General features: G+C 40.2%; 1 protein-coding gene across 1 annotated transcript in view; it reads right to left on the bottom strand.

Annotated features, from left to right (window-relative positions):
* The window catches only part of kif6 (kinesin family member 6), a 105,068-nt gene extending 83,128 nt beyond the window's left edge, over nucleotides 1-21,940 (bottom strand). The window contains exons 1-6 of the mRNA XM_041251136.1: nucleotides 21,762-21,940; nucleotides 20,489-20,598; nucleotides 20,283-20,357; nucleotides 10,470-10,617; nucleotides 9,979-10,088; nucleotides 1,652-1,781 (exon numbers count right to left, since the gene is read on the bottom strand). Of these exons, the coding sequence (XP_041107070.1) occupies nucleotides 1,652-1,781; nucleotides 9,979-10,088; nucleotides 10,470-10,617; nucleotides 20,283-20,357; nucleotides 20,489-20,598; nucleotides 21,762-21,821 (633 nt within the window). The 5' untranslated portion in view covers nucleotides 21,822-21,940. The remainder of the gene's footprint in view (nucleotides 1-1,651; nucleotides 1,782-9,978; nucleotides 10,089-10,469; nucleotides 10,618-20,282; nucleotides 20,358-20,488; nucleotides 20,599-21,761) is intronic.
* Nucleotides 21,941-22,307: the final 367 nt, after the last annotated feature.

Raw genomic sequence — 22,307 nt, 5'->3', positions numbered from 1 at the left:
AACTAGATCAAAGTTGGGCGCTGTGTAGCCAACTTCCTGTATGACACTAAAGCGTCCCCGTGAAGGAAGATAAAAGCATGTGTGCAATAAGTCAGTCTAGTAAAACAGGATGCATCGTCTTTCAGTTATACATATGGTTATCATTGATCAAAAGGGGGCCATTCTGCTAGAGTGGACAAAAGGTACAGTCAAATAATGTTCTTGGTTGAACCTGGGTTTCACTGCTCAGTTACAATCAGACACTCTTGCTCCTCTGGAAGCCAAAAGGGATCTAGACTGCATAATTATCCATTAACAAGATTTACACAGTATCAACACGTGCTTACCTCAGTTCAGCGGAACCCCAAAGCTGCCGTCTCCAGCAACCTCTTTTTTTTTTTTTTTTCATGAATGCTGATTTTAGTTATTTAATGCTTTCATTTTGTATTACTTGACCAGAACATAAGAAGTTCACACACAGGCAGAAGCAGGGTAACTGCATATGGAAATTTGTTTAGAACTTTAGTCAGTATCATCACAACGGGTTGAGGGAGGAGAAAGTTGCTAAGATACCGTAAGATACTATCAAACAGGAAACACTGTACAATGCAGTGGTGCCCCCTTATCATGGTTTGCCACACATCAAATAGCACACATTTTGCCATGACTACATGAATACACAAGTTTGCCTTTAAAAACGAGTCTCTCAAAATAAATTTTTGCTGACAACACGATATTTCCCCAGGGATAGTGTCACATTGTTTTCTTGGTGGTTCTGCTTCTACTGTTTGTTGTTTTCCACAAAGTTTAGACCACTTTAGTGGGACTGAGGTTCATGCTAATTAACTTTTTTGCCCTCCCATAGTCATAGTGACTTAGTCCGAGCGAGTGAGCAGGTTAGCTGGGATTTGCACCCTATAACGTAGAGTTCTGAGCTACTAGCACTGATCGTTACACCACACAGCCTGACCAATTTATAATGACGTGATATACTTATTTAAATAAATAAATAAATAAATAAATAGTCGTGCACTGAAGATACCACATCTGACTTCAACCAGACTCGTTGTTTGCTTCTAAATCCCATGCTATATTCAAGTAAGTCGCCCTCCAGATAATCACTCTTGAGAAAGTGTGCACCACAAACCACTGAATTCTTTTGGTGAATGGATTTCGCGATGAAATCCTCTCTTTTGACATGTACAATCCGCAGCCAGGAGCGAAATACGTCATTTTTTTTCCCTCAAAAGGCATGCACCCAATGCCCTGACAGGTTGGAGTTCGTTCAGCCCCCGCACACACATGTATTCACCATATTATTATTACTATTATTTTATTTTATTTTTTTATCATCTCACAAACCTGTAGACCAGACATACAGGTCGAGAACCATTTCCCTTTTGATACGTCACGTGTGACGTGGTAGAAAAAAGGTTGTGTTTTTGGTAGGCGTGGTCCATGATCCACATTAATCACATTTTAGTGCCTATAAAATGTATTTATTTATTTTAAAATAATAATGCTAATATTCTTAATAAACGCTGCTGTATCAATTTCAGTGATAAAAAACCTGCAAGATACTTTAAGGGGACTCTCAGAATACACACTGGGGTTGCCAACAGCAGACTGCTTTTATGTTTTCTGGCCTCCCCGCCGCCCCCACCCCTCTTACCTCAGCAATCATGCGGTTGGTATCTCCTAGGAAGAGCAGGTTGAGCGCCTCTTCCTCATTGGCTGCCTGCTGAGATGACAGGTTCTTTAGGTGGATGTTCTGCTCTGGGTCCTCCATGATGGACACCTTCCTGAGCCAATCAAATAGGGGAAGGTGTAAGCCACATTATGAATCACCAGCAGTGACACAAGAAACGCTCAGCTAAGTCGATCAATGACACCTTGTATTAGTTTTGAATGGTGTTATTGCCTAGAAAGATGATTTCCTGGTGCTTATCTGTGCGCATTACATTTATAATATGACTGTATATTGAAATGGAAGCTGCACTATGGATTTTTTACGGAACATTGTCAACTATCGTCAGCATAGAGAAGAAATCCAGTAGTGGACAACAGGACCCAGATACAGCAATAGCATGGGAAGATAGGAGGCTGTGTGGTCCAGTGGTTAAAGAAAAGGGCTTGGCTCAAATCCCGGCTCACTCACTGACTCGCTGTGTGACAGCAGCTGATGCACAGTTCATACATCCTAGCCTAGCGTTTGCTAAATAAACTAATAATAAGATAATCCTCGTATTAGACCTGAATGAGCTGAGGCCTATGCATTTCAGACCCACAGCTCTCTCAGTATGGTCTAGAAGATTCTGGAAATCCACTGTATCAAATGCTGCATGGAGATCAAGCATAAGATTAGCCAGTGTTTCTAGCCAGGTTGGTTTCTGTGTGCCAAATGACTGGAATTTCTCATCAAGATGAGAACCAGCCAAGTGACTGCAAAGTGGCTGAGCAGCCACCTTCTCAAATACCTTACCAAAATGTATAATACACTAAGGGCTATATTCTTAAAGTTCTTTACTCAAAATTGCAATAGCACAGATTTTTTTACGAAAGTAAAAAAACACCAAATAAAACAAATAAGAAACAACAATACAACTATTAAGAGTGTGAGCTATTTATTTCTAGTTTGGTAACTTTACTGTTTTTCCTTTCTGAAAAAAAGCTCAGTGACAATTCAGAATAAATAAGTTTGAGAATCAAGCCAAATCCAAATATTCTGGGCAGAGATTGACAGACAGAAACAGTATTGGTAGCTAAGCTGGGATTCAAACCTTAAATTTTCTGTCTCTTAGGCCTGTTCTTAAACAATTAGATCTCATAGCCCCCTAACTGTCACAAAGAGAGAGAGAGAGAGAGAGCGAGCGAGCGAGCAATGTCCTGTTTTTCACCAGTGAAATGCAAATAAATAACAATAACTGTTATCTGTCAGAAACCCAAACTGACCCCTTCCTTCAGTCACATAGCATGAGGGAATAGTTCTGTATAACAAGCTGACAGCCCTTCATTTTCATTAGGTTACGAACAGCAGGAGTTCCTCAGCATGTGGTCCACTCCAAGCGAAAGGTGAAATTAAAGGCTTTACACTTATGGGAGCCCCAGCAGTGCACTGAACCTCACTCCCACGCACACTGGAGTTGCATTGATGTCAGCTTGTTTACTTGTGGGTTAATCATACTCCCCTTTCTTGCACATTTAAGGGGCATCCATTATAAAACAAAAAACTTAATCATTTAAAATATCTGAAAAAAGGGAACAGATAATACTTTTTTGGATATACTTTCTTGATAATGAAGGTTTGCATCAGAACTGATCACATATAATGTTATATTTGTATATGACTACTACAATTACTTTTAATGACTTTTGTTGCAAACATTTTCATCTCAGGGTTGCGTTCAACACAATTTGACCTATGTTGTACCTGACTTCAAAGTTATATTTATACAATATTATATATTGAATTTAATAGCTCAATTCTGAAAAGGGGCCAACAGGTAAAGCTCCATTAAAAACTACTTCTGCCCACTACTATACGAGCCATCAAAACATCTAACTATTGGTTGTTTTGTAGGCTGTAGCCTCTTGGGTCTACGAAGGGTTGCTACCAAAGCTGTCACTTGGGATTGGAAGGGTTAAATAATAACATACTAAAGTCTACAGTCTTCCTCTCCACCTCCCCCTTCCCCAACCACAAACCCCATAAAAAATAAAACAAATATTACTGTTTTCATCACAAGAAAAAAAAAGCTTGCCGTCTCCAGTGGTTTGTCTGTGCGGTGGCTTCTCTGTTTGAAACAAGAATTTGAACCACGTGCTTAGGCAGCCATTGTCTATTTTCAGCAGTGTGTAATTTACAGGGCATAGAAGATTGAGCGCAGCTATAGAGCGGTCACAAGCTTATGAAGCGCAGGAATGTCCCCAAGCCACAGCTTACATCCCTGCTTGCACAGGGCCAGAGAAAACACACAGTGCCATTTCTTCTCCCCTCTTCTTTTTTTCAAAAAGTCTGCAGGATATTCAGAAAGCTGCTGGCGCTGACAGCACTGGGTGTATACTTAAGTTATCTGTTTATTTGCAGCTCAGGTGCAGCAGAATCAAAGGCAACTTCACTACACATCTCATAACTGCCTCACACAGTTTCATCCATTATATATATATTCGTATGAGCTTAACATGCAGCCTACAGCACTCAGTATTCCCAGGTGGTCTCCCATCCAAGTACTAACCAAGCCCAACATTGCTTTGCTTAAGCATTGCATGGTAAGTTCAATTTGAAGAGCTTTTTGCCGTCAGAGACGTTGCCCAGGGGTCACTACAAGGAAGTAGATCTTCTTGACCCCCTTTCATCTGTTTACTGCAGGTTTAAAACTGCTCTAGGTGTAGTTGTGGTAAACTAGATGAGGTCACCTTCTAAGAAGGTGATACTTTAGTTGCATTGTGGCAGAGCAGAGCTCTGCCCTTTATAGATTGGCAGGGATGAGGTTAAATTCCCCCACCTGCCTGGGTTTATTGTGTTCAGATGGCTGGGGTTGATTAGAGTAATTAACGATCAATCAGCACCCAACCACCTGACATAAAAGGAAGCCTCAGCTTCCCATTAGGGAGAGGAAGGAAGGAAGCTGGTGTTTGTGCTTGCTGGGGTTTTTTTTTTTTTTTTTTTGGTTTGCTGTTTTGTGTTTTTTGAATTTCTGATCCAGTGAAGGCATCGCCCAGCCTGGAAACCTTTATTTTTTTAAAGTTTTGCTTTGTGTATGAATACCTTTGTTTTGGCCCTTGTGCCCTTTTATTTTGTGTTTATTTGTGAATAAAAGTATTATTTTTTTTGAACTGCAGTTTGTCTCTGGGCCTCTATCCACTCGCCAGCCTGTCACACTTGGTGTCAGAAGGGGGAGGCTCAGAGCAGTACCTCAGGTTTTTATTTTTTGGAACTTTTGGGACAATTTAAAAAATAAATAAATAAAAAATAAAAAAAATGGGAAAGAAGAGCAGACAGTGACAAAGGTAGAAGGAGATGCAGCAGCCGAAGAAATGTAAGCTGCTACAACAACAGCTACCACTGGAGGACCCGGACAGCCTCTTTCCCTGGTGTTCCAGGTGCGGGAAGGAGAACCACCACTGGAGGTCCTGCCCAGAAGGGCCATCGGCAGACTGGTGTGGCCGTTGTGAGGAGGACGGCCACAACTGGGAAGGATGCCCCTACAATCAGGCCCAGGAAGAGGAGCAGTTCTCACCCCGGGCATCAGCGGCCACCCCACTACCTCTAGCACCAGCACCTTCACCACCGTCCCAGGAGATATGGAACAGGCTGATGCACTCTAAGGCCGATCTTCCCGTATTTAACACACTGTGGTGCCGAGATGGGGTGAAGTAGAAAGAGTGGGAGGAACAACATCACCCGGCGGCCTTCCCAGATGTTGCCCTCATGGTCCTTAATTACCTGGCGGTTAACATGGGAGAGGCCCCAGTATTCAAACAGGGGGAGGAGCCGCCGCTCCCAGAGGCCAGAGGGGGAGGAGCCGCCGCTCCCAGAGGCCAGAGGGGGAGGAGCCGCCGCTCCCAGAGGCCAGAGGGGGAGGAGCCGCCGCTCCCAGAGCCCAGAGGGGAGGAGCCAGGGACCAGGAATCCAGAAGGAGAGAAGGCTGACACTCCACAGCAGCCTCTACATGTCCTGCTGAGAGGAGCCCAGCGGAGGCACACCCGATCGTTATGGCCGGTACCTGAGCCCTGCCTCAGAGGCCGCTAGAATGGCCACAGACCCCACCGCTGGTGGTGGAGTGGCTGCAGCAGTTGCTGTCGGAGGAGCTGGAACTGCCACTACCGGAGTGGCCACAGTCCTCGTCTGCTGTTCCCGAAGGGCCCCTGTTCCCGCCTCCGCCACCAGAGGGAGCCGGGCCGCCGTCCCCGCCTCCGCCACCAGAGGGAGCCGGGCCGCCGTCCCCGCCTCCGCCACCAGAGGGAGCCGGGCCGCCGTTCCCCGCCTCCGCCACCAGAGGGAGCCGGGCCGCCGTTCCCCGCCTCCGCCACCAGAGGGAGCCGGGCCGCCGTCCCCACCTCGTCTCCAGAGGGAGGCCCATTTTGCTTGTTTGGTTGTTAGTAGCTTATTGATCCCAGAATTTTCATCAAGCAGCTTCTTGAAGGATCCCAGGGTGTCAGCTTTAACAACATTACTGGGGAGTTGATTTGGGACCCTCACGATTCTCTGTGTAAAAAGTGCCTCCTATTTTCTGTTCTGAATGCCCCTTTAACTAATCTCCATTGGTGACCCCAAAAATCCCCTGGGTCGACATTGTCAATACCTTTTAGAATTTTGAATAATTGAATCAGGATTGCCGAATAGTCTTCTTTGTTCAAGACTGAATAGATTCAATTCTTTAAGCCTGTCTGCATATGACATGCCTTTTAAACCCAGAATTATTCTGGTTGCTCTTCTTTGCACTCTTTCTAGAGCAGCAATATCCTTTTAGTAGCGAGGTGACTAGAACCGAACACAATATTCTAGATGAGGTTTTACTAATGCATTGGAAATTTTTAACATTACTGCCTTTGATTTAAATTTAACACTTTTCACTATATATCCAAGCATCTCGTTGGTTTTTTTATAGCTTCCCCACATTGTCTAGATGAAGACATTTCTGAGTCAACATAAACTCCTAGGTCTTTCATAGATTCCTTCTTCAATTTCAGTATCTCCCATGATATTTATAATGCACATTTGTATTGCCTGCATGCAGTACCTTACACTTTTCTCTATTAAATGTCATTTTACATGTGTCTGCCCAGTTCTGAATGCTATCTAGATAATTTTGAATAACCTTTGCAGCTGCAACGGTGTTTGCCACTCCTCCTATTTTTGTGTTGTCTGTAAATTTTACAAGTTTGCTTACTATAGCAGAATCCAAGTCATTAATGTAGATTAGGAAAAGCAGAGGACCTAATACTGATCCCTGTGGTACTCCACTGGTTACCTCGCTCCATTTTGAGGTTTTTCCTCTAATCAGTACTTTCTGTTTTTTACACAGTAACCACTCCCTGATCCATGTGCATGTGCACCTTGCCCCAAGGTAGCCTATTGTAGTTCTTCTTGCAGTTATTGCATGTGAAGCATGTACTGGAATATAGTGTAAAGAACCAATACTGAGGTGTCTAAATCAGCGTGTGTTATCCATAAGAGTGTAATACAACAAACTGATGACAAAAAATGCATTAAATGCATCAGAGCAGATTTTATGCTGGCTATAGATAAAAAGACAGTTATTTCAAAAGTTGTATGGTACTATTTTTAGTCAACAGTACACATCAAAAGCAACAAGTCAACAAGTCTGGCTAAAAATCTCACTGATGAATGCAATACAATTTTAAAAAAGCCATAAAATCACTATCTTGCATTTCAGTAAAAAAAAAAACTATTTTAAATAAACAAAATATACATTAATGTAAATTTTACAAAAATCTGCCCAACCCAGCTCCCTCCCTCCATCCTCCTGAAGAAAAGCGCAGCATGTGTTCTGTAGTTAAGATCTCTGTGGCCTGCAAGAGCTAAGAGTGCTGAAAAAGGAAAGCTCTGTGGTGACCCACACAGAGCAAACCTGCCAATTGAAATACACTGCAGCTAAAATAACCTGGATTAACTGATAATGAGTTCACGAGTACGCACGAAGGGTTCTTCAATTGAAAGGAACTTTATACACCTCAGATTACATGTTTGGGAATCAAATCATGCTTCTTGGGGTCTAGATGTGGTTGTGTACTGAAGCCACAGCACCCTGTTTCGAAGAAAAGGCATGGGCAACTTTCCTTCGAGGAACAGAACTGCTGTACAGTGTAGTTGCTGAAAAGACCAGCGAAACGAATGGTCAGTATTTGCTTTTTAATTTTTTATTCAGCTATCCGTATTGTATTGCTCTCTAGAAATTGCCTATTTGCTTAAACATTAAAAAGAGTAAGGCTTCCAACTTTAAACTCTGTTTAGTTTACTACTAAAACATTTATAAAATCCAGAAACTATTTAGGAAGAAGTCTGTATTGTCTCTCTTCTGTTTGTTTTTGTACTGCATTGCAATCGCAATGGTGACTCAATGACATTCCGGTCCACTATTGCCTAGCCTTATATAAAGCCATCCACATCTGCCAGTGATGCAATAAGTACTGTATGTGAATCAAAAATGCAAATTTCAACATTTAAGGCAACAACTTCACCTCAAAATGTTGGTTACTGAAGTTCTTTGTTTATTTTAGTACTTGTTAATTTAGCATTGTATAGAGTAAATCTGTACATGATTTTTTTTTTATTTTGTTTTGTCCATTTGCCATGCAAATTGCCTTCCTTGTTTATCATGATGCAGTCAGTAAAATTATAAAGGATTAGTTTTTTGAGACAAAGGTCAGTTAAGAGGTGTGATTTTAAATGAAAAGGAAGACAACACCCTCCATGATATGAACAATAATAATATTGAAATAATAAACTACTTCAGATCTTATCCATGGAGTAAGCTTGCCTCTGCAGATTTTAGCAATTGTTTTTTATCCTTTTTGAAAAAATGTCAGTTTAATAATAACTATTATAAACTTTAGTACAAGACAGCAGCCTGGGAATTTTTCTACTGATGTGTAACTTTATTCAATTTTGAGATTTTGAATGGTAAATGCTTTAAAAAAACGCACTGGGATATTGTGTCTGTTTTTCTAACTTAATTAAAAAGATTTGATCTGAACGATCCAGTGGTCAACCGCTTGTTAGTTTTATTTTTTAAACTTTCAACACTGGCCAGTCAGCTGCCATCAGCAGCAGAGGAGCCTGGGAGTACTGCCGCCCCACCTCTCCTCTCCTAAAGTAGTGATGGGAAAGAGGAGCTACTAAAATACATTTAAAAAGAAAAAGAAAGAACGAAATCACTGGCAACATGTGAGCAAAAGATGTACTGTTTTAAATTAAACTAAATTAAATTAGATTTGAGGTCAGGGGAGCATAGCACATTTGAGGGAATAAAATCAATAGTTTTGTTGAGCAGCGGTTTGTGTCTGAACTGCTGATGGGAGTGATCTTCCATCCTCTCTTTTATCTCTGCTAAGCCCAGTTCAAACCAGGTTTCCACTAGTGATGGAGGCCTGTAGCTGTAGGCCACCGCAACTTTGCCTGCACTATGCAACTGAGCTTACCCAAGTTTACCATGGTTTGTCATGCATTTTAACCCATTAAGTGCCACTGTCAAGCTACTTTGTAATTTTTTTGAGCATTTTTAACTGGCATCTGTTAATTAAATGTTCTTTTTAACTATATTGTTATGATAATGTACTCTAATTTTGTTAACTGTAAAACTGTTAAGTCTTAATGTAATGCATCAAATTACATAAATGGGCTTTACAATGCTTACTATGCTTTCACTATGCTTTATTTCACTTTGCTATGCTTTTACTATGGTAAACTTTTATGAAGATTGTATCCTGACACTACCGACTGTTTAAAACCCTTTGAAAAAGTATATCTTATTATTATAATTATAACTCATAGTGAATGATAATATTCCTGTAAAATTAAGTGTTTTAGCTTATTATACAAGGTGCTGTAGCAAGACTCATGTATAATAAAATTAGGCGGTGGGCCGAGACCAGTGTACAGTAAGATGATAAAACTACTTACCTCTATTTTTAAATTCTGGTCCCTCTTCTTTGCACTCTTTCTACGGCAGCAATATCCTTTTTGTAGCGAGGTGACCAGAACTGAATGCAATATTCTAGATGAGGTCTTACTAATGCTTTGTAAAGTTTTTACATTACTTCCCTTGATTTAAGCACTTTTCACTATATATCCAAGCATGTTGTTGGCATTTTTTTTTATAGCTTCCCCACATTGCCTAGATGAGGACATTTCTGAGACAACATAAACTCTTAGGTCTTTTTCATAGATTACTTTTTGAGGTTTGTCAGAACTGTGATATGGTAAATATTTTAAAAAGGGAAAAAGGAAGATTTTGACATTTCAAATAAACTCACTGCAAATCCTCCAGCCTGGCAGCCTCATGTCTTGGATCCAGGAGATCGTACCCACATTCGTTATAGATCTCCAAGTAGGAAATATGGGTTGTGTATACTTTAGTGCTGTCCTGTTTCAAGAGAAAGAGAAACAAATATTTTAGTCATTTTAGCTCATTGCTTTTATCATTATACCACAGCCAGCCTGCCTGCATTAAAAATGAAACAAATTTACTGAATGTGTCTTCCTGCTTGCCACCTACTTTCTCATGTACCTAGAAGCTCACACATGCCTTCATATAAAAAAACATCAAAAGTGGTTGTTTATATAAAAAATAATTGTAATAAAAAACATTCTTGAGTTAAAGCTTTCAATAGTTCAGCCAATCAGAGACCTGAACACATTTGGCAAAGTTGGCAAAATATCTTCAAGAAAGAATTTTGATGGGCCAAATGGCCTCCTCTCGTTTGTAGATTTTCTGATGCTCTTTTGTTCTAACTGATAGACTCACCTTCTGGAACTGCTGGAAGAGATAGGAGAGTGTGCGGGGGATGATGCCTCTGTCGCTGTATCGCTCTGCTCCCCCTGTAATGGTGAAGGTCTTCCCACTGCCCGTCTGCCCATACGCAAAGATAGTGCCATTGTACCCTGACAGGACGCTGAAGACAAAAAACACAGGTACCACTTAAACAGCAAAACTAGACACCCTTATTGATGGAATACAGTGTTTGACACCTGAAAATAACCATGAGGTCTAGGTTGATACAGTGGCCTGGATACAGCACAGTGCAAAAGAGAGTTTTTACACCTCACCTGACATTAATTTTTAAATAGCTGTACTACCAGCCAAATATTTACAGATACATGTACTTTTTTCCCCATTGTATTTAATTATGCTGTACAGCTGTATTATTTAAATAACTCTGTACAGTACATTTGCCAGAGTAAACTACTGTTAACAGTGTGTATTTAAAAAAAAATAAAGGTTAAGACGAGAACGCAGTAAATCAGGAATACGATTTTCTGGAATCTCCATTCTCATCATCAGGGTTATCCAAACATATAAACGCTATACAGGGACTGCAGTGATTCATTACATTTCAGGGCTATAATTACCTCAGTGTTCACACATCCTGTTATTGTGTTTACTGTCTTTATTCCATCATATAAAAAGAAAAAAAAAACTTGGATAAGGTCACTAATTCACTGTAAGTATTGATACATCCTTTCGTCTTGGGATTTTCTTGTAAAAAGAAAAATTTAATCTAAAACTTCCTTCCTTTCTTCATATACTCATACCCCAGGCATTCTACTCACTTGGACAGAGCAGAAGTTGGAACAGCAGCCTGATTTCAAGTGAATTTCATTGTTATTTAGCAGACAATGCAGAGGATTTTCCAGAAATACTGCTGTGCAGGGGTGTTTGTGATGATCGTGGGAGTATTGGGCAACAGCAGAACTGCTGTGATGAATGAACAAAATATTTAGTTTTTATTGTATTCACAAATTTTTGTTCTTTCCGTACTTTATTTATTATGAACCATGAACCACAAATCATGTTCAAACCATTGGCAGAATGACCATGGGTACAGTTCATAGATGGGACAGGAATGACTATTGATATCCAAGGGTTACCTGATTTGAAACTGATCACATGAAAGCAAGGTGGTGTAGATGGGTGGTTACAACTGATGACTGGGAAACAAGAGGCCTTGGGGGCTAAAATCACTGTGGGGACTGTGCAAAACTATCGTATGTCAAGTTTAAGCATCAAATGAAAATACATATAGCTATGGCCAAAAGTTTTGCATCAATTTTAAGATTGAGACATTAAAAAAAAAATAAATAAATAAATAATATAAATAAATAAATAATAATAATAATAATAATAATTTTAAATATATGAACGTAATTTAGGTATTTTATTTAATATCATGTAATCAAAGAAACTACAAAATGATATTGCAAAAGTCTCCCGGAATCCATATTAGTAGCACAGTATTTTTATATTACATTTTGAAATTTAGTTTTTGGTTAAGTACTGTATATGGAAACTACAAAGCAATATGCAATTATACAGTAATTTGCCGTGTATCTGCCCGTCATATCTGCCCCAGCCGTTTATCTGCCATGATCAGCCTCTTCAGCAATGTTAGTTTATTACTGAAGAGAAAAGATTAGTTCAGATGTTGTAAATCCTACCAAGGTTTTCATACACTGTTTGCTGCCACTACGGGTAGTGTCACATGAGCTGTTCATTAAATAAATCCTGCTTACCTGCGGGCCTATCAACTTCAACACTGTCTCGATCTGTCTGTCACTCAGCAGCGAATGCACGCACCCACATGGCTACTTTCTCACAAGCATTAATACCCTGTATCTTTTTAAGCAAGGGATTTAGGGAAGATCCCTAATAAAAGCAGAGGCTCAAAACAATAATTGTGTGAATATAATAATTGTTACAGCTGTGTATAAGGGTATTTAAAACAGGATTCGTTTATCCTACTTTTTACACGCCCTTACTCTGGTCCCACCGCAGACAGATACGCGCGGATTACTGTATATGTAACATTATTCAGCAAGCATCATTCAAAATTAGTTAATTCTATATGGTGATGCAAAACATTTAGCCATAGCTGTATAGCCCTCAGTTTCTGTTCATTGCTCGAAGTAGTTTTGTAAGGCTGTTGCCCTGGCAGACGGACAGATTAAGGATCACAGACAGATCTAAACTTGGCTGTCAAACTGCCACGGCTGAACTTTCTTGAAAACTTTGCAGGTATTCGTTAAATAAATAAATAAATAAATAAATAATTTCCATTACATGAGAGTAGATGTTGAACTTCATGCTGATTTGAACTCGGCTCTCGCCAAGATAAGCACCAGCTAAGACGTAGCTTTGCAGTAAACTTATGTGATCCATCTGCATCTCCATCCATTTGCATTGTTTTCCATCTGATGATGTAGATATCATTCTGTCTGGTGTTTGGTGATTGCTGAAGTGTAATGCTGGCTCCGGGGATCAGCTCATTTTGCATCCCCAGCACATCAGCACACCCAACAGCTGCGATGGAGGCTCCGGGGATCAACCCAGTGCGGTCTCCCCAGTGCATCAGCATGACAATCGTCTGGATTGAGCTAAGTAGGGTACATCTCTGGGGTCTTCAAGTGGGCATCTTCCATCCTCGGTGTTTCGTTGACTAGCCCACAACACCTCAAGAGGGCTCAACAGTGATCTGGCGACCCAGCATCACAACCCTCCATCCCCCACTAAGCTCAGCCCAGCTTACTTACCTGCACATCAGCGTTGCTTTCTTTCTACTGTTCTTGAGATCCCCATCCAGAATCTTTCTGTCTCAACCACAGCCAGTTGCTGCTCCTTTCTGCTGCTTCAGATAAGTTCTTCACTGTGCGATGCAATTCTTGGCCACTGAACCCAACATCTGAGAAACCGGGTTGTAGAGTGTGCCACAAATCTTCGACAAGCCACCTCCACTGGTTAAACTCAGACTCTACAGTTGGACTTTGGCACACTTAAACTCCTTGGTTAGAGCAGAGATTGGTAGCTGCAGTATTCCTTTTCGATAAAGTCACACTTTTCCTGATGTATGAACTGATTAAAGCTTCCAGCTTCTCAACTGTTGTCAAGGAAACAGAGGAATATTGTCTTTTGTGTGTAATGCTTTGATGGAAACAAAGGACATGAGGGATCCTCACCCACCTAGAGGTTTAGGTTCTGTGGTGATGAGAGAACATCATATGCTGATCTGATGAGGAAACTGATCCTGCTCTGTTCCATTGTCCATAGATTTTGTCAGCCGATCTTGCGTTGTTCCACTCTCTCCCATCTCATCCATTCTCCCTGCTTGGCCTGGGAAATGGTTTTTACACACATGATTCTCTCCTCCTGCTTTTGCACCTCATTGACTACCAGCTTCCTCCGTTCTGCCGGGGTTGCCTTGTGCCATGTAAGAGGAGATGAACTGAGACCAAAACCTCCTTTTCCATGCTGAAGTTGCCCCATAATATCTCCGATTCAAAGGGCAGCCTTAGCATCTTCCACAGCTTCCTTTGCCGTCCATTTTCTTCCAGTTTTCAACACAGGTGCTGCCTCCCTTATGCATTTGTCATGTGAATCTACTTATGTCATTTCCAGTCGAACTTTGGTGCACTTAAACTCCTCTGTTAGAGCAGAGATTGGTAGCTGCAGTATTCCTTTACCATAAAGTCCCACTCTGCTGAGGCAGCGTGGAACTCCCAACCATTTCCTGACGTATGAACTGATTAAAGCTTCCAGCATCTCAACTGTTGTCAAGGAAACCTCGTACACAGTCAGTGGCCACAGCAGTCTTGGCACCAGAGTTTCAGTTTGCCTGGTAAAGCGCTGCTGTCTATGCTCTTCAACTCTTCCACTGCTTGTTGTCTAACTTCTCCCACACGAACTGTGTCCTTTAGATCCCCATCGTACCATCTCCCTAGACTTTTCACAGGCTTCTCGGACACTGTTGGTATTGCCTCACCATTAATGTAGAACCTTTTATCTACTACTTTACCTTTAATCATAGAGATGCTCCTTGATTTAGTGGGCTTGAACTGCATTCATGCCTATTCAATGTTATTGGTTAATTTGCCCAATAACCGATTAGTGGGCTCCGGGGAATAACCCAGTGTGGTCTCCCCAGCGCATCAGCATGACAACCGTCTGGATTGAACTAAGTAGAGTACATCTCTGGGGTCTTCAAATGGGCACCTTCCATCCTCTGTGTTTCACTGACTAGCCCACAACACCTCAAGAGGGCTCAACAGTGATTCTGGCGTCATCCCAGCTTACTTACCTGTACATCAGCGTTGCTTTATTTCTATTGTGCTTGAGATCCCCATCCAAAATCTTTCCGTCTCAACCATAGCCAGTTGCTGCTCCTTTCTGCTGCTTCAGATGTTTTCAGATATAAGAATAACACATAAAAATCAGACAGGAATCAAGTATCATTTAACTGAAAACAAACTGTTTTTTAATTTTTATTATTTACAGAACGAGGATGGTTGTGATTAGTGCTTAGATGAGGCAGTGAGCTGACACTAGATTGTACCGATTTCAAATGTCACGACTGTCACTCAAGCTTGGGTTTTCCTCAAGCTTGTTCCTGTTTATAGCTCCCTATTCCTGGATACTGGTACACCACTGCAGGGCAGTTGGCAGCTCAAGCCTGCATTTCATGTATTCTTCTGCTAATGGCACATAATAACCACATAACTGTCTGCCTCTGCATGGACGATGTTAATATTAGAAAATGTCAGACTTGGAGAAGACTGAATGCCAATTGTACTGTATTATTTGTATATATTTACAGTAAATGTCAAGCGCATTCTTCTGCCAAGTTTTAGTTACAACTGAATGGATGCGTTATTATTATTATTTATTTTATCTCATAAAGCAACTGGTAAGCCTATTACACTAATTCAAGGTCTGGAAAAAGGGGAATTACACTTATGATGGCCCCTTTTCGGACACTAACTGAAAATTAACACATTGCGCAAGCCAGGGGGCTTGTGAACATCCACGCATATTGCTCTCCATACTGACAATTCAGTTCTGTGTGGATTTCAATGAAATAAAGAGAAACTGGAGAGCAACCTGAATGCAGCATGGTAGAATTAATCTTTTGGAAGACCATCTGTAATGGTCTGGGCAGGTATGAGCATTTGTGGTCAGTCATACAAAAGTCGCTTTTATGGATGAAACTAAGGATCAGAGAATAACTGCATGGCTCACATTGCAATCACAAATTTATGAACAGTACTGTACCAGCTTTCACCTTCTTTGATGGGTGGCCATAACATTTTAGAGAGGTAAATAATCAGTGTATCAAAGATTTAAAACGAGATTACAATCAGGAATGGAGGCTTGTTAGCAGGAATTTAAGCTGTATTTCAGTTAAGAAACAGGATTTAAAACAGAATTGTAGCGAAATGTACAAACATGCCTACATACAAAAATCCCAGAAGAATGTGCCACAGGGATTTCATTGCGGAAGACAGCAAAGGAAAGAAGGTACAATTTAAGTGTGCAAGTACTGTCGAGTTACAACTATACATATTTGGACAGAAAAAAAATGCTCAAGCATTGTGGAAAGTAACCAAAAACACTAATTTCATACAGTATATCAAAAACGAAACTCCTGAAAAAAAACAACTTACATAAAACTTGAAAATAGCTAAAAATAGGCATCAAAAAATACAATTAATAAAAACCAAAAAACAGAAGCCCTTATCATAATACATCAAAATACAACATGTGAAGGAAACATGTACAGTGCGAAAGATGTCTAATACACAAAACTAAAGCAGGTACAAGTTCCTTCCGTATGGAAAATTTGACGGACCATGTTGTCACACAGACTAGTATATTTCAACACAGAGGTAATACAGCTTATATAATGCTTCACTGGGCATGCGCCGGTACGAATCAGAGCACATGTAAGGGTACATGTGGAAGCCATGTTTTTTGGCTCAGAAGAGATGCTCAAGAACAGTGATTTTGGACATAGCATCATGGCGTTATGCAGATGTTTGGGCGAATACGGATTATTATACAATGACCAAATACATTCGGAACAGCAAGGTGGGATAGCTTGTTTTACTTTTCATGTAGTGCGGATGTACCCTTTAAGTGTAGCTAACAAACACAGACGTGGAATTATGTTTTGCTGGTAATAAGGGTGTTCCCCCTGATCATGTAAACTACTGGAATGACTCAATAGCCACACATTTTATCTAAAGTCCCAAATATACCAAAAAGCACAAGATGAGTGATCCCAATGGCAGCCTTTTAAACCAACTGGATGTCCAGCGAGGCACTGCAGATCTAACTGGCTGAATGAGTTGGGTCTGGTCTGTCACTGACTCATTAGCCTCAGACTATTAAAAACCTTGGAGCTAGAGAGAGACAGGAATGGCTCACAATCTGTCTGAATTGATTCTCAGCGAATCTTAGAAGCTAAACAGAGGTATGCCTGGTCAGTATTGGATTATTATTATTATTATTATTATTATTATTATTAAGAACCCTTTGTTCTGATTAAATATACATGCACTCTTTGTCATAAATTATTGAATGTACCACAATCTCGGGGTATGTGTCTGTCACATTTCTATTTGTACATATTATTTGTTGAGCATTTATCTAATTATGATAAAACTTGAAAAGGACATTTTTTAGCACAAGCTTTGGAGAGTATCAATCAGTGCTGGTGTATGTTGCATCTGTCCATCTGTCTGCATGTCAAATGTTCAGTGGATATAGGTCAAGGTGATCTGCTTTTTCAAGTTACCGATAGCTGTAATTTGGTATTCAGCCTTAGTGTGGGATGAATGTCTCTCCATGTTACTAAGTGGAGGAAGTGCTGAACGAGGGAAGCAGGTATTTAGATGACAGTTCAACGGACCAGAGGAAATTCCTCACTGCAAATAACTCCACTTAGCCATCTGATTTATCAGCAGATAAATAACTCCCAATAATGGTCTGACTTTCCGAGGTCCCGTCACACTCAGAGGGGGGTTTCTATGCCTCCTAGCAAAATCTCGCTGCAGTCTGAATGTCAGACACCTTAATTAGCTTTGATTGTAATTAACTCAGCAATGTTTCCACTGCGAGTTTGTAAATTAAATGCGTCAGTCTGCATGGCAAACAGAGCTACCCCCCACCCCTATGTATCCCAGTTATCAAACAAATTCAGACTCAATTATGTTTATTTTCAGCTCATTTGTGGGGGCTGCAGTCTGGAAAAATCATTTGATGGGGGAAGAGACCTTTTCCCTTCCGCACGAGAGGCATTTTTTATGTTTATTTGTTACACATGGAGTGGAACATTTAGCTCAACAACATACCAAGACCCTTCGTCATGGCATGGAAGTGTGGAACTGATAATAACACGACATGATAATTTATAAACAAAATGTTGAATTAGACAACTAAAAACAGCCACATTAAACATCAAGCACTTGCCAACCCAGCTGGAAATGCTTGAATCATGCACAAATATTGTTCCCTGCCTTTCACAACATATCTGTTTTATACCATGTACCCATTCTCAGAATGGGCTTCTGATACATGTCAATGCTCCACTATCACCAACCCCTACTACCCAACACCCAACATCAAAACAGGAGAGCTGAGATGCAGCATTTAGATCTTTGGATTTAGAAGTGAAGATGGAAACATGCAAAAGAAAAAAGATGTTCTGTTAGTGATTAAACATCTAACATGTCTACTGAGCCCATAAATCCTCATAAGAGTTTAGCACTATAAATTTGCATGGTAATTTTGTAGTTTTCACATGCTTTCCCTGTGGCTATACTACCACAGTTTACAATGTTTTTTTTTTTTTTTAATTTTATCATAACTCTTTACAATGCTCTTTACTCCACTGTGCTATCTATTAAGGGAATGCACAAGCAGTGTGTAGTTTTTTGTTTGTAGCTAAAACCATTGGACAGCTCTCATAACATATTGTACGACTATAAGGGTCCTCTGTGTGTCTGTGTGTGTGTGCGTGTTTGTGTCTGTGAGTGTGTGTGTGTGTGTGTGTGTGTGTGTACTGGTTCATAAAATGTGAAAAAAGACTTCCCTCTCACTTCAAAGGGATTCTTTATAAATGTTAGAAATCTAATTTTAAACTCTTTCCCCAGAGTTAGCACATCATAGAGATGATGCTGCATCTCATTTTTAAATATGCTAGTCTGCGGCCACAACACAGTAGCAGGAGAAATGCAAATTTACAGTTCACATGTACAGCAAACAACAATCCCTCATATCTACAAACAAGCACAGTCGACATCCCAGATGCACTGCACTTTGGGATCTGACGGAGAGACTCAGGCTTTGAAGTCTGCTTTAATATAAATTTGCGCTCATTTTACTCTGGAAGTAATGGAGCTTCTTCCTGGCAGGCTCTCACTGGGTTAATAGCAGGCTTGGCATTATCCAAAAGGGTGGGGCCTTGTATATTTCATGGAAAATCAATGAGTAATGCATTTTTCAAGAGCTTTGCTAAATTAAGCACAAAAATTGCATGTTTTTGCTTAGCTTTTTCATAAGGAAGATAGATGTTAGGGTGCCAGTTTGAGAAGCCATGCCAGGGTTAGGATATCATTTCAGAATATTGCTTTTTTAAAAAAAATTTTACATGTGCAATTTCTCGGGCAAAGAATTGTGACTGAAAACTGTGGGGACCTTAATATACTTCATAGGGATCTTAATATACTTCCCTTTCATCTTATTTTTTCACAAAAGTTACTGAAATTATTTTAGTGTTCTGTTTCTTAACTGTTGTGCAGTCCCTTGGTTGCTCCAGTTAATGTGCTGGATAGTTACCGTAGATTCAATAGGAAAGCAAACTAAAAAGAGGACAGCACCTTCCCTACCTGTGAGGGTGCTGAGTAAAGGGAGCAGAGTAACTTTGACTGGATTGCCCGACAGTCGTCCATCTAGAAAGGGGACTGAGCTACGGTACACTAAATCATTGACACAGACAGCAATCAGTGTGGCATCCACGGACTGGAGGAGCGGGTGCGCTCATTAACTAAGGGGTCATGGTTGACGGTATATTAAGGGGACGTAGTGAGGTGATCTGTTCCTTGTGAATGGTTAAACTTTGAACCAAAAGGAGAAACCTGTGCTGTTAATTGTGAGTGCTTTGTCTAAAAATACTGTTTGCTATTGCTTAGACGGCTAACACAATCCGGAGCTGTCACCAAAGTCCAGCACTAAACCCGGATCAACACCATGGCACTTTGTTTCACTCAGGACTGTATATTCACAACGAGCATTACAGCACGCACTGTGGACTTGTGTTTGTGTTACGTGTGGGTGAATAAGAATGAAACTGTTTATATTTGGGAACCAACTATGGATTTAAACAGAGCAATACACACCGCTGTATTGCCTGTTAACATTGTTTATTATTTACTGTTGTTACGCCATCAGGACTGTCTGTCAGTTTATTGATCACCTGCACACTGTTAACCACTTTATGGTACAAACCATTGTAGAAAATGGTTCACCTAGGTTTCCTCATCTTATATGCAGTAAAATAGTATATAATCTTATATACAGTAAACCAATATAATTCTGAATCTTGACATATATCCCAATTCAGACCAAAATCTAAAATGGTGCCCCGAGGTGTTAACTTTTTCATTCTTTATTCACTTGCTGTCATTTACTTGCTTTCTCACAACATTAAAAATGTAACTAGCCAGTGCATTTTAATACAAACAGCAGTTGACTACAGTAGCTTCTAAAAACCCAACAAGGAAAACATACCTGTCGGCCACCGGCTTTGCAATATTTTCAAAGATGTCCTCCTGTTTGGCTCCTTGATCAAAGACCTTCTTAAATCTGTCAAAGCCAGGAAAGAAATACTCAACACTTATTTGTCACCCCTTTAGGAGCATAAAATTCATAACAGATTAAGTTTGTAATATTGCAGACCCCAAATTGGGTCTGCGGAACACTGGCCAGATACTCACTTGAACCTGTAGGTCTCTTTCTTGTTATTGACAAAGCCGTCCGCTAAGTCGTGGGGGATAAGGAACTCCAAGTTAGAACTGCCATGCTCCTCATCGTCCACCGAGAACACCTGACAACAAGAGTAAAATCTGGGTCACAGAAGAGTGTGAACATGAAGACAAAAGGGTCATGACAGCACAGAACAAAGTCTGCAACAACGTTCATAGCTAACGCAGTAGGCTTTCTCTACAGGACACTTTGACAATTCTGCAAAATATTAATGTTTGCAAGCAAGACATCTGCACTAATTTCACATTTATTAAATATCCACAAAACACACATGCCAGAAAATTACCATAATTGCTACATTGAGTTTATATACAGAATGTGTAGATTTTATAAACGCAAACATTTGTTGCCATAGCGGTTCGTTGATTCTATTTTATATTTAAAACTGGAACAAGTACATATTTCAATAACATTATAGATGGAAAGTTTGCTACCTGGTCTCTAAACACCTTTTTTTGTTGTACATCAAACCTACAGCAAAAGTGCCAGGATGCATCATATATAGCGTGCATTCAAAATATATGTCTATCCTGATTTTACATAAAAATAAGAACCAAACTACAGTATTCTCAGTGATGTATAACTGGGACCACAGTAATAATGTTCATAAAGCTAACAAGAGACACACAACTTCATAGAATAGACAGATTGTCTGTTAGCTCTGAATAAATGATAGAGATTTGCACTGTAGTCATTACAAATATGGTGCCAGGGTAGTGGCAAAGGAATATGTAGCCTAACTTTTAGGCCACCAATTCAGAGCTTGCAGTAATCAAAAGTAATTTCATTCAGTCAGGTGATAGTAAAACTAATGCTAATTCACAATTTAATTAAGCATACACACACACACACACACCACAGCGATCTACAATTTTATCGCCATTTATAGTGTGACCGGGTTTACACATATTAACATTAATCCAGAGGTTATCTGTAAAAAAATGTAATAAGGGATTGGTAAACGATTTGACTGCCGTCGACTACTGCTGGGGAAAATTGAGCTACCACTCCAGTAATTTAACGACGAGTCACAACGTTATGAAACAACTGCAGATAGTCGCTGTTTGAAAAAAGTAGTATGTACCGATGCACACACATCTGTGCTGGTGTTGGATCTAAACTGAATAAACGCTGCGAGTTAGCCGTCTGTTTGTGTTTGACATCATCATAATTGTACTGACTGTTTTTGCTTTGTTGATACTACACTGTGCATAGCCTACTCACCCCAGCAATTTTCTTTGTAGGTTTGACTCGCGCAAAAATCTGAATAGTTTGCTTAACCATGTCGTTATTTCAAATCGATATAAGTATTAAATATGTATAATTATATTTTGTATTCCAAAGAAGTTTACTGTTTTCGAAACGCTGCTGCATGGGTAAGTTCTTTCTCTAACTTTCCTTTTTTTTCCACACCGGTGTTTCAAGTAGTTGCCAAGTGAACCGTCGACGCTCTGTCCCTTAGTAGCACCGCGCTCCGTGATTGGCCCAGGGACAGAAACGTTGAATGGGCAAGATGTACTGAGTACTCGGATTGGTCTCCAGGTAAACTTTTTGGGATCCAGTGGAGTGTGGAAGCAGATGGCAGTTTAGTGTTGTTGTTTTGCAGAAAGCAGAAATTACAGTGACCGTCTACGTTTTATAGTATTACTAGGTATAAGATTAGGTAGGTTTTGTAAGGAATTTCTTGAAATAAACTCACTGTTTTGGAAGCTAACTGGCAACACAGTACTTATAGCAAGCAGTACTGTTCAGTGCACTGCATTTAAATAT

This window comes from Polyodon spathula, chromosome 5 (genome assembly GCF_017654505.1).
Source record: "Polyodon spathula isolate WHYD16114869_AA chromosome 5, ASM1765450v1, whole genome shotgun sequence".
Lineage (NCBI taxonomy): Eukaryota > Metazoa > Chordata > Actinopteri > Acipenseriformes > Polyodontidae > Polyodon > Polyodon spathula.
This window is presented reverse-complemented; position numbering and strand designations above follow the sequence as displayed.